Here is a 12455-nt window from a genome sequence, read left to right as displayed (position 1 = left end):
ATCAAGTTGGTGTAGGGAGAGAAGACAGTCATGCAGTACAAAACAGAATTAACTACACTGTCAAGGTAAGCAGCACACTTGATCGCCACCGTAAAAGAAAAGTACTATAGATTCCTCGGGATTAAAGGATTAGATTAGACAGTCGTTGGTATCTTTGGGGATTGATAAATATTCAATATTAGTGAAACGAGCTAGAAAGGTGGAAATCGAGGAGTCACACAAGAAGAAGAGTATTGATGAACTAGAACATGCGGGTCAAGAGGGATCCAATGGGAAGAAGTTCAAGAACAATTCAGGTGGGATTTAGCAGAGATATTACTCAGAGCAATGAAGTCAATTGTGTCAAATGCGAAGACAACATAAAGGTGAATGCTTGTTAGGCTATAATACATGCTACTGATGTCATCAGCTTGGTCATATAGCAAAATTTTGTTCATCGTTTGGCTAGATGAGCACTGAAGATTAGAAAATAGACGGAGCTCCTTCACAGAAGTCTGCAAGTGGACAAAAAAAGATAGAGTATAGCTTCAGCTCCTACCCAATTTCAACCAAGACAACCTGTTTGACCTTGGGTTATTCCTTTACTCATAGTGTGCCTGAAGAACCAATTGCCGATGGTGATGAGGTCTGATGAGTTTGGCATTTTCTTAAATATAAGGGTATTTTCCTTGCATACATTCTTGATTCAGTAATTTTGTGTTGTCAACGAGCCTTTACCTTACCATGATTACTATTCATCTTAATGAATGACACCCCTAGTTTTTATCATAAAATTCATGGATAGCTAATGTTGACCTGCTTAATGAGATGTGACTTACGGTCCGTTTTATAATTCTACAATAAATTTTTTGTGAGTGGGGAATTTTGAAGTCTCGTTTCAATTACTTGCAGGAGAGAAACGAAGAGTCGAAGTGAGGAAGAGGAAATGAAGAGTCTAATAGAGGGGGAGAGGAAGCGAGGATTTGAAGGAGGGCTGGGAATTGAACAATCAGGAATAGGAACTCAAAGTTCACTTACGTTCTATAAAACGATGCGTATGAGGAAACCAGGTAAGTTCTACATCTTAAGGAAGAATTACCCATTCGAAGGAGGGTGATAGAGCGACTTGGGTAGAGATGAGTAACTAAACTCGAGTCTGTGTAGCTAAACACAAAGAAGACCTAGGAGTTCCCACGTGGGTGAGGGCGACATTGCTGTTGTGCAGAGAAAAAAAAAAAGAAGAGGCGGAAGCTCTCATGCGTGCGGTTAGAGGGAAGAGGAGGAAGGAGGCGTCAATGTCGAAAGCTCAAGTGGGATTTATTATAGGTATCAATTTTAGAAGAATCGTGATCAAGACAAATTCAAGAACAAATTGATCATCATCGAGACGAGTACCCTTACTTAAGATGAGAACATGATTGATATGTCTATACTGATTGTTTATTTGTACATGATTAACTATGATGGAGTCACCTTTTTATGGTAATAGCGGGGGAACGCTAAGGTACCTGTGCATGTTAATGAAAAATGATGTTGATATTGAAATACTTTAATTGGTACAACTTTTAGAAAATGCTCATTTGACGATCGTACAAATATGATATCGATATAATATTGTTATAGTAAAATTCATTGAATAACCTCAATCTTAAAATATCAAATGTTTTTATTAATTTATTAAAAGTTTAACTGATATACATATTGTATTATTTTCTCTTCTATTACTATTGTTTAGGAGTATAAGTATTCACTGTTTTGTTTAGCTTACTGTTATGTTAAATTAATTTTTTATGTTAATTTAATTGATTAAAAGATGAACGATATAATAGGAAATATTTGTAGAAGACCCAGACAATCAATAATGAGAAGAAATTTAATTATACTACTTTTATTTAATTTATTTATTGGGATTTATTTATTGGCTCTTCCATTTGTTAAATAGCTATTTATAAAAAATGAACATAGAAATCTTAATTTCCACTGTACGAGCGTTTGTACTCACCTTGGTTAATTCTAAGCCTCGAGCCGGATCGTTACAACGTAAGCATGCAAACTTGTATTTCACCTAAAAATTTAAAATAGTGATATTCTTTATATGATATGTAAGATTTGGGTGGCATAATTGTTAAAATTAGAGTTTAGGTGCTAGATATGTAAATACATAGGAATTCAGTATCTATGTAAATGCCCCCAAAAAATAATAGCTGCATTCATTTTATTTCTAACAGGTTTATTATTATTATTATTATTATTATTATTATTATTATTATTATTATTATTATTATTATTATTATTATTATTATTATTATTATTATTTGATTATTATAATATAATTTTTTATTTAATTATTTATTTATTTGACATTAGGTCATAGAGCACAAGCCATATGATCAAAAGGTTGATGTCTTCAGTTTTGGAATCGTGCTGTGGGAGCTATTAACGGGGAAGGTAATCCCTTCACCATTTGTGGTTGCCATTAAAACCTTGAAATTTTAATTTATTTTTTCGGCTTCCCCCTCCTCAGCTTCCTTACGAGTACCTAACGCCTTTACAAGCAGCGGTTGGTGTGGTTCAAAAGGTCTATTTCTCTTCCCATCTATCTTTCGGTTTAGAGTATCTGTCCTCTATAAAATGTATTTATATTTTGCTAAGTTAATGCATTGTCAACGAAATCTCTATAATATATTCCTTAGAAAGATGTGGTTTTGATCCACAATCTTCTTCTCTTTGTGTCAAATGTGAAAATGTATTAAAAAAATAGGAATATTTCCATATTTAACACCTAAACTTCAATTTTTACGTATATGCCACCTTATCTAATGCATAAAAATGTGTATTTTTCTGTTTAAAAGTTTGAATAGTGATATTGTTTTTGAGATATGAAAGCCTTGGATGGTATAAATGTAAAAAGTAAAGTTTAGATGTTAGTTATGTAAATACATTAGAATTCCTGCATGCATCACATGTGAAAATGCTTTAAAAATAGGAAGGTTTGCATACATACCACTCAATTCCTATGTATTTACATATCTAACACCTAAACTTCAATTTTTTACATATATATATCACCTTATTTATGCATGACGAATATTCCTATAACCATTATTTGCTATGATTTTATGGATATTTACATACATACCACATAATTCTTATGTATTTGAACATCTCACTCCTTAACTTTCATATTTACGTTTATAACACTTAGGTTGTCTTAAACCTATTTATGAAAAATTAGTAATAATGGCATCTTTGAGGTGATTTTAAAGATTCAGTGGTATACATGTAAATATGAAATTTTAGGTGTCAGATATGTAAATACATAAGAATTCTGTCTGCAGGGCTTGAGACCGACAATTCCGAAGCATACGAATCCAAGGCTTGCTCAACTTCTCCAAATGTGCTGGCAGCAGGACCCTCTACATAGACCGCACTTCTCTGAGATTCTGGACATGCTTCATCTAATTACCAAAGAGGTTCAGCATCTATTTCCCACCCAATAAATAAATAAATAAATAAATCATGATACAATTTTATACCATGATGAATTAATTTTGCTAGAGTTTCTTAATTGGGTTATTTACATACATACCACGGAATTGTTTTATATTTACATATCTGACACCTAAACATTCATCTTTACTTGCGTGCCACTAAAATCATTAGCATCGCATGAAAAATATCACATTCGGTCCCTTTTTAAAAGTGAAATATACTTTTTCATGCACAGGTTTATGTTACCAAGGTGTTGTAGGTGTAAATATTAAAGTTTTGAGTGTTAGATATGTAAATGTATAATAATTGTGTGGTATTTATCTAAATTTACCTTCTTAATTTTATGCATGGTGTCAAATCCGGTTAATCAAATCAACCCAAATTTGGATTATTTGAGTCAGTCGGAAAATTATTACATACGGCGGCGTACGCTCTCCGATCACAACCTTCCCTCTTAATTGGTTTTCCTTAAATTAATAAAAGTGGGACCCACTGTCATACATGTTTTGTTTGGATGAGTTGATAGATTTGGGTCATTTTATGACACTTGACACATGAGGGATCCTCCCTCTAATACCATTAAACTATTAGATAATACAAATAAATTCAAAAACTAAATTTTTACATGCATACCACTCAACTCCTACATAATTACCCATCCAACCCCTCCAATTTTTTCATACCACCACCTCTTTCCAAAAGTTAAAATTGTGGAATTTTGTTGATGTAAAATGAAAGATTTCGCTGGTATGAATATAAAAAAAAAAAAAAAACAAAATTTAGATGTTACTTGAGCAAATACATAGGAATTGGTTAGTTTGTATGTAAATATCATTACATTTACTCGCTGCAATTATTTCTGATGATGATTTCTTAAACAGACCAGAGATGATGAGAACAGAAAGGAAAAAACTTCAGGAGGCATTCTCTCTTCATTTGGACGACATTAGAAGAGTAAGCTTTCGAACTATTCTTTTTGGCTATATATAATCCTTAATTTATTTTTTTAAGATCTGCAAATTAATCTGTTTTTCATGACCTGCTCCTAATTTTGACTGCTTATTTATCTTTTTCTTATGAATGCAATTCTATCTTGAGGTTCTTCCGGAACTGTATTTATGAGAATATGGAACTTTATTCTTTTATTTAATAGTTTTATGTTTTGCTTCAGAACTTTTATTTATGAGAATACTTGTTTATGATTGTCGAAAAAGCTCATTGTTGTTCGGCTTGTTAAGTAGCTCGTGTTCAGCTCGTTCGTTAAGGAAACAAGCTGAGCATAAACAAGTATTTAAAGCTCGAATTATAAACGAGCCGAACACGAACAGCTATGTGTTCGCTGTTCGCTCATGTTCGGCTCGCTTTAGCTCGAAATTAAATAATTATAATTATTAATATAATAATATATTACATATATTATTTATATAATAATATATTATATATATTTATATATAAGTTTAAATTATAACATCTCGTGTGGTAATGTGGTTAGTGCCTTTTTTTTGTATGCATTTGGTTCGGGTTCGAATCCCACATTTTATATCTATTTTTTTCAATTTAATTTTTCAGAGCCAATTTCGAGCCAAACACGAATCCAAATATTAAATCAAGCCGAACACGAATACACTGTTCACTAGCCAATTTCGAACACGAGTCAATTTCAAACACAAGTTATTTCAAATGAGCCGTACACGAGCCAAGCCTGAGCTCGCTTAAGCTCGCTCGTTTACTGGCCTATTCCCTGCTGCTTTCTGAGCGGCAAATTTATGCTGTTAATGACATTTTTTTGGGGGGCATTTACATGCATACCACACAATTCTTATGCATTTACATATCTAAAGATTCATATTTATATGCTTATCACTCAAATTTTTAACATTACATAAAAAATACTTCAATCATTACATTGAGGTGTTACATATGTAAATATTAATATTTGGGTGTTAATATGTAAATACATAAAAATTGTGTGGTCTGTCGGCACTCTTTTTAAAAGAGAATTTCACATAAATACCACAATTTTCGCTTATTTACACATCCAAAAGCAAATTTTTTATATTTATAAGGATTTTGATGTTATAAACAAAAAATGTATTTCACTCCTAAAAATTAATAAAAATGATTTTTTTTTTTTTTGTGTTCCTAAAAATTTAAATCTCATGCTTTTTAGGTATTGGAAATTTAAATACATAAGAATTGTGGTATGTATCTGATTGCTCTTTTATATAATTATATGATTATATTTTGACAATATAATATCTTTAGTTATTTTATATACATCTATATTTTTTATTTTTTAAAATTTATTTGTTTTGTGAATTTTTTTACATATTTTATTAGAATATAAGATTTTTATTATCTTTTTGTGTATTTTTAAAGTGTATTTTAAAAATAATTTAATTTATTTTAGAGATAATTACATACAGAACACTCAAAATAATGATAAACACTCAAAACAATGATACAAATCAACTATTCAAGTAATTTTTTTGAATTGCAGGCCAGATATATTTATGCGTGTCACAAATCAACTATTCAAGTAATTTTTTTGAATTGCAAGCTAGATATATTTATGATAAAAAACAATCAAACTATTGAAAATTTGATAAAAATGTAAACATATATGAATTGATTGGTATCATACAAATTAACCATTCATGATAAACGAGTGGTTAATTTGTAAATATCAATTTTCAGGTGGTCTATTTATTTGCCCTTTTATTTTACTAAAACAAATACGTTATATTTCAATTTAAAATATAAATAAAATTAAATCTAAAAAAAATAGATTACAAATACCCCAAAGAAGTTTGAGTATCATTAATAATATTATAGTCATAAGAAATTTTTAATGTTTATAAAGAGATGCAAAGTCCATTCAAAAGATAATAAAGAGGCATTTGAGCAAAAGAATACACCACTCTTAGCTTGAGCTTACTTGATTAACTAATTAAGTTTAAGTACAAGCTTAGGCTCGAATCAACAACTTCGAACCAACTTATTTATTATAAAAGAGAAAATTGTATAAACAAAAAAGCTAGTTTTATAATAAAATGAAATAGAATGAACAAAATAGGATATAAATAAGAAAAGATTTCTTGATATAAACTTTAAAATGTTATTTTTTAATCTTTTTAAAAAATTTTAAAGAAAAAGATCTCAAAATTTAATATATTTTGAGTATATATATATATTTTTTTAAAATGAAGCAGCTCACAAGATAATGAGTTGAGTCAGAATTAGCTTGAGCTCGAGCCGGCTCATGGACCGCCTTGGCCCAGTTGCACTCCTACTCTTGTCTTAGAAAGTTAAATGTCAAGCAATGGCTATTATTGTAAAATCTTTCATGAAACGAAAAACTATACTAAACCAACTTACCAAATATGAGCCATAGGTAGAGTTTGATGCCATGATATTTATCACATTTTTCAGATATAATCGGACTTCACTATCTTTGTTGCAATGTAATGGCATAGGAAGTTGAATCCATGGAAATATAATACCTCAATTTCAGCCTTATCTCCCTTCTCAATCATTGTGGTAAGTTCTGCCCTATATGATTCCTATAAATAAATAAATAAATATATACATATATCATAAATTGTGAGTTTCACATTTTTATTACACATTTAAATTCAGTTTTTCGTCATCAATTACAAGCATTTTGGTAGAGTTTCACATTTTTATTACACATTTAAATTCAGTTCTTCGTTAAGAGTTTCATCAATTACAAGCATTTTGGTAAGATGGCATTGACATCTAAGCAGCTATATGACGTTTAAAAAAGAGAATATATTGATATATACAATAGACATTTACATGCATAAATCCAAATCTTAGGCATTTACATAACTGAAATATAAGCCTTATTTTCTTTACATTAATACCACCCAAATCTTTCCTATTACATTAAAAATGTCATCATTTTAACTTCTAAAAAAATGAAATAGACATTTTCATGCATGGTAAGATGGCACTTAAAAGTATAAGATATGTAAATATATATGAATTGAGTGGTACGTATGAAAGCTTTCTATTTATAAAGACAGAGATATAGGGAAGAGTGCATTTAGGAAAGTCATGAGAGGTATATCAATAAATCTTGATTAGTTTATGTTTTTTTTTTATCATAAATGTGGGAAATTTACAAATGTACCACACAATTCTTATGCAATCTTTGATATAAAGGAAAATTTTAAAAAACCTGTATTTTATAAATATAAATTACGTAATTACGTACGTGTGTATTTCGTTTGTCGGAACAGTCCCTAAACCTTAAACCCTAAACCCTAAACCCTATGTTTTTTTAATGATTTTTTTTAATATTTTACATATGAAAAAATTACATGCATATCAATATATATTTGTGATCCAATTGCAAAATGAAACCGCCATTAAAGAGGTTTGAAATAAAATTATTATTATTATTTTAAAGAAAGAAAGTTGGCAAAAAATAATTAAAACAAATAAGCCAATTTTTTTTAAAATGATGATTCGACTCTAAATAAATTTAAATAAATTTAAATTATTACGTTAATTTTTATATAATTTAAATAATTACTTCATTTTAAAATACTACTAAATAAATTTAGAGAGAAAAAAAGAAAAAAAAACATAAAAAATTAACTTAATATTTTGATTGGGATTGAGTAGTATATATGTTTCCGATAGATGTGTTAATACATAGAAATTGGGAGGTATATATGTAAATCTTTCATAAATTAAAAGACTAATGTACTTGTGTCTTTTTAAAAGCCACTTGCGTGAGAGAATAAAAAAAAGCCGGCTTTAAATTAATTTTTTATGTTTTTTTTCTACTTTGATGGATTAGTATTTAAAAACCAAGTAAATAATTTGAATTAAATTAATTTGTGTTGAATTATTTTTTTTTTTTTTTAATTTATTCGATTTAATTTTATTGCCAAAATGCTTTAAAATAATAATTATAGTTTTATTTAAAACCTCTTTATTGGTGGGGGTCATTTTGCAATTGGACCATAAATATTAAAAATATATAAAAAGGTTGCTAGAAGAATTTGTTCTTACAAGAGTAATTCAACATATGTTCAACACGAATCTGTTCGTGAATCACACCCAACAAAATAAAATATGAGAGATGGAAAAAGTCGGGAAATATTGAAGTCTTAGGAGCACCAAAATCCAGTACTCCATTTGTGCCTTTTTTTGAGGGAAAATGTTTTTTTTACACATTACTGTTCTTATATTATACCAAATAAAAGTTATATTATGAATTATCAATAATGTCATTGAAATTCTTTACTATCAATTGGTCACCATAACCATCAAGGTTGTTTCTTTTGTCGAATCCTTCCTGATCGGAGCATCGTTTTGCCCACTATTATTTTGGACAGTTTTTCGTTCGCTTATTCGGCCAGCCTGCTCCACTCGGTTGATCAGGCGATTTGTTTGGTGTTGGCTGGGAGTTTTTTGTGCTCGTCGGGGTTAATTTTTTGCAGTTTGTCCCGTTCAAGACCATTGGATCTAGTTCAATGTAATATGCTCATACATATTTTCTCTCATTCTCTCAAGATCTAGTTCAATGTAATATGCTCATACATATTTTAGTTCTCTCATTCTCTCATTCATAGAAGATTGTAAGTTGCCATAAGAGGGAGAGAATAAAATGCAATAGTGGTTACTTTCTTTTTTATTTAACTAAATACTAATAGTTGATACTTTCTTAATTTATGTGCACTTTATTACTTATAAATAGATGGTAGTTTCTTTTCAATTCTGCTTACTCTTTTTCCTTGCTCCATCCTTTAGTTGCCTTTTAGAGACACGTCTTACCATGGACAAGTTCCCTAAACTCAAGTTCCCATTAAGAGTATGATTTTGCTTCAATCTTTTTGTCAAGGATAAAAGGCTATTGACATCTCGAGGGTGGTTGTAAGAAAAAATTGACAGTAAAGAAGAGGAGTGACTCGCCCACGGGTCATGTGGGACGACCGAATGATGGAGGCAGTCAGAGGAGAATGAGAAGGTGGTGTGTCGGAATGAGTTCCACCTCAGATTTGGATTGTCATTGTGCAAGGAATAATGCGTTGTTTTGATGTATTATGGTGTCATCAACGCTCATATGATGCACAACTCGATTGTCGCTATAATGACATTCATGATTTTCATTCATCGGAGGAAGATTGCATGGTCAGTCGAGCTATATGGGTATTTATTTTCCTTTCGATTATGCCCAAGTGGGTATGGGCAATTTTTATTGTCGGGTCATTTCCATTTTGCTCATGTTGAGAATAATGTCGAGGACTGAAAGTTAAAGTTCCGCTTTGCGATTTCTCAAGATGGTTGATCGATCCGCACAACTCTAAATGTTGTTTCTCTTCCAAAATTTGAAGAAAAAATTTCAGCGAAAGTGCAGCAGGCTATTGACACGATAACATGGGAGACCCTAAACATCCACCGGAATTTGGACTTTCTCAATATTGACAAGATGCCGGTTGGCGACAAGTTTGATGAGATGTCTGATGATTATTGCTATGTTTTGAACGCCATCCAGGATGAACGAGAAAAACTCAATATCATTGCGGCCACTGAGGAACAAAGAGAGTTTCACAGGTAATAGTGTTTCTTAGTTTCTCGTTTGACTTTCATTTTTCCCGAAAAATGGGCCTAAAGAGTTGATCATTTTTTAGTTGTCGACCTACTGAAGGCGTGGACAACCTGTAATGAGGTAATTTTAATTATAATGTCTTAATTTAATTTTATTTAGTGTCTCTTTCATTTGTAAAATAAACTTAAAAAGAATGAATATAGAAAACTTAGCTCCCACCATGTGACCGTCCCAGGCCAGATAGTGACAATGAGAACGTACATTGAACTTTTAAAAAATTTAATATTAGTGATATTATATATGTGATGTAAAGCTATGAGTGTTACATGAGTAAATATCAAAGTTTGGCGTTAGATATGCAAGTACTTTAGAAATGTGTGGTATATAAGAAAATTCCAAAAAAAAGAAAAAAAACGCATATATACCATAAAATTGTTATGTATTTATAGGTCTTAAAATTTAAATTTTGAGACTTACATCACTAATGTCTCAATCGCACCAAAAACATGAAAAAATGTATTACATTTTAAAAAAGTTAAAATTAATGATATTTTGATGTGACTAAAAGATTTAAATGTTATATAATGAATATTTAAGTATATGCATGTGTGTGTGTGTCCCTGAATATAAATTTCTAGAGGAGCCAGTGCACAAGTGCCTAAAATAAGTTAATGGAAGATTTATCTTGACCTAAACTTCAATTTTTATGCACGGAAAGGTATATTTCACTATTTAAAAATTAAAATAGTGGTATCCTTTATGTGATGAAAGATTTGAGCTGTAGAAATGTAAAGTCCAGGTTTTTAGATCAAAAAATAAATAAAAATTGAGTGAAATGTATGTAAATCCCCGAGTCTATAAGGTGTGTGTGCCTAAACAGAGGTTATATAAGATCAAACCAAGACTTGGTATAAATAGAGTGCTGAGCTTTCAGATGAAGGAGAAAGACAGGGTGTAAGCCTACAAGACAGCAAAAGTGTACCTGTAACATTGCTGATGACATTAAGCTTTTAGCTATTTGCAGATCACGTGGCTTCAGCTTTATAAATGCTGGCTGAGGTAACATCTGGAGGTCATCTCGGCGCAGCCCAAGCCACTTAATATTGCATGCTGAGAAAAAAGTAACAAGAAAACATTTCAGTGATATTTACATACATACCAAATAATTCTAACGGAAAAATATATAAATTTTTTTATACAACTACGTGAATGCAAAGGTGTGTTTTATTATGGAAAAATTAGGGGGAATTACATACACAACCCCAATGCTTACGAATTGAAGTATTTACCACTAAGCTTTTATGTTACGTTATACAGCATCTAAATGTTTAATATCATATCAAAAATATCATTAATAATAACATTTTAAAGTTGAAATACACATTTTTAATGTACGTCATGATGTGATTAGGACTCAAAAGTGCTATAAAAATAAACATCAAAATTTTGGTGTTAAACACACAAATACACAAGAATTTTGATGTATGTATATAGATCCTCTGAAAAATAAACCTTAGTAATATTTTTGATGTAATATTAAAGATTGGAGTGTTATGTAAGTAACTATTAAAATTTAGATGTTAAATATGTAAATACATAAGCATTGTGTGGTACATATGTGTACATCAAAAATGTGTCAGCGTTAATCCTGAGGCGATCTAACGGTCCAAAAGAGAAAAGTACGACAATGGAGAGCCCACCGGCATAGAGCATAAGGCCCACTTAACGGACCAAGTGCAGTCATTCGAGCCAAAGCGAGCAAGGCAAAGCCGACCGAGCCACGAGGGCAAAAAAATGACGGATGATCTTATTCCAAACTGTTCGGCTAGAAACAAGATAAAGAGACATCTAAGCCAACCATCACGAAGAAACTGGCTTGAGAGAAGACTAAGTCCCACGACACATCTAATCATACCGAGGATGTCCAGAAATTCCTCTATCTATTATCAACAGTTGATAGTCATACTAGATCATTCGATTAACAACGCCGATCGAGCCAATCCTACAGACCCAAAACATATCGAGCTTGGCTGACCGAGTCGTCCTACCGACCTGAAACTAATCAAGCTCAGCCGATAGAGTCAGTCCTTAGAAAATTAAACTGAACCAACCAAGCCAAAGAACAGTCGAATGATAGCCTTATATATATAAAATACCAAGACTATCCTATATGTATAGGGGTGTAAACGAACCGAACACGAACGAACAAAGCTTGTGTTCGTGTTCGGTTCGTTTAAAATTTAGTTTGTTTGAAATAAGCTCGGGTTCGTTTCTTAACGAACGAACCGAACACGAGTTGTTTCGCGAACGACGAGCCAGTTTGACATCCCTAATATTAATACATAAAAAAAATATTATATATTAATTATATAACTTATATTATATAAATATACAATAT

The 12455-nt window shown here is 31.0% G+C and overlaps 2 protein-coding genes across 3 annotated transcripts in view; one reads left to right on the top strand and one right to left on the bottom strand.

The window, feature by feature from the left end:
• The window catches only part of LOC110023937 (serine/threonine-protein kinase STY46-like), a 63834-nt gene extending 59271 nt beyond the window's left edge, over positions 1 to 4563 (top strand). For both annotated transcript variants that reach the window (XM_020723598.1, XM_020723597.1), the window contains one exon: positions 4353 to 4563. In XM_020723598.1, the coding sequence (XP_020579257.1) occupies positions 4353 to 4421 (69 nt within the window). In that variant the 3' untranslated portion in view covers positions 4422 to 4563. The remainder of the gene's footprint in view (positions 1 to 4352) is intronic.
• A 2145-nt stretch (positions 4564 to 6708) lies between these two features.
• The window catches only part of LOC110023950 (meiotic recombination protein SPO11-2-like), a 15067-nt gene continuing 9320 nt past the window's right edge, over positions 6709 to 12455 (bottom strand). The window contains exons 6-7 of the mRNA XM_020723613.1: positions 11040 to 11167; positions 6709 to 7034 (exon numbers count right to left, since the gene is read on the bottom strand). Of these exons, the coding sequence (XP_020579272.1) occupies positions 6900 to 7034; positions 11040 to 11167 (263 nt within the window). The 3' untranslated portion in view covers positions 6709 to 6899. The remainder of the gene's footprint in view (positions 7035 to 11039; positions 11168 to 12455) is intronic.

The sequence above is a fragment of the Phalaenopsis equestris genome, unplaced genomic scaffold (assembly GCF_001263595.1).
Source record: "Phalaenopsis equestris unplaced genomic scaffold, ASM126359v1 Scaffold000237, whole genome shotgun sequence".
NCBI lineage: Eukaryota > Viridiplantae > Streptophyta > Magnoliopsida > Asparagales > Orchidaceae > Phalaenopsis > Phalaenopsis equestris.
Note: the sequence above shows the minus strand (reverse complement) of the source record. Positions and strands in the feature narration are given on the sequence as shown.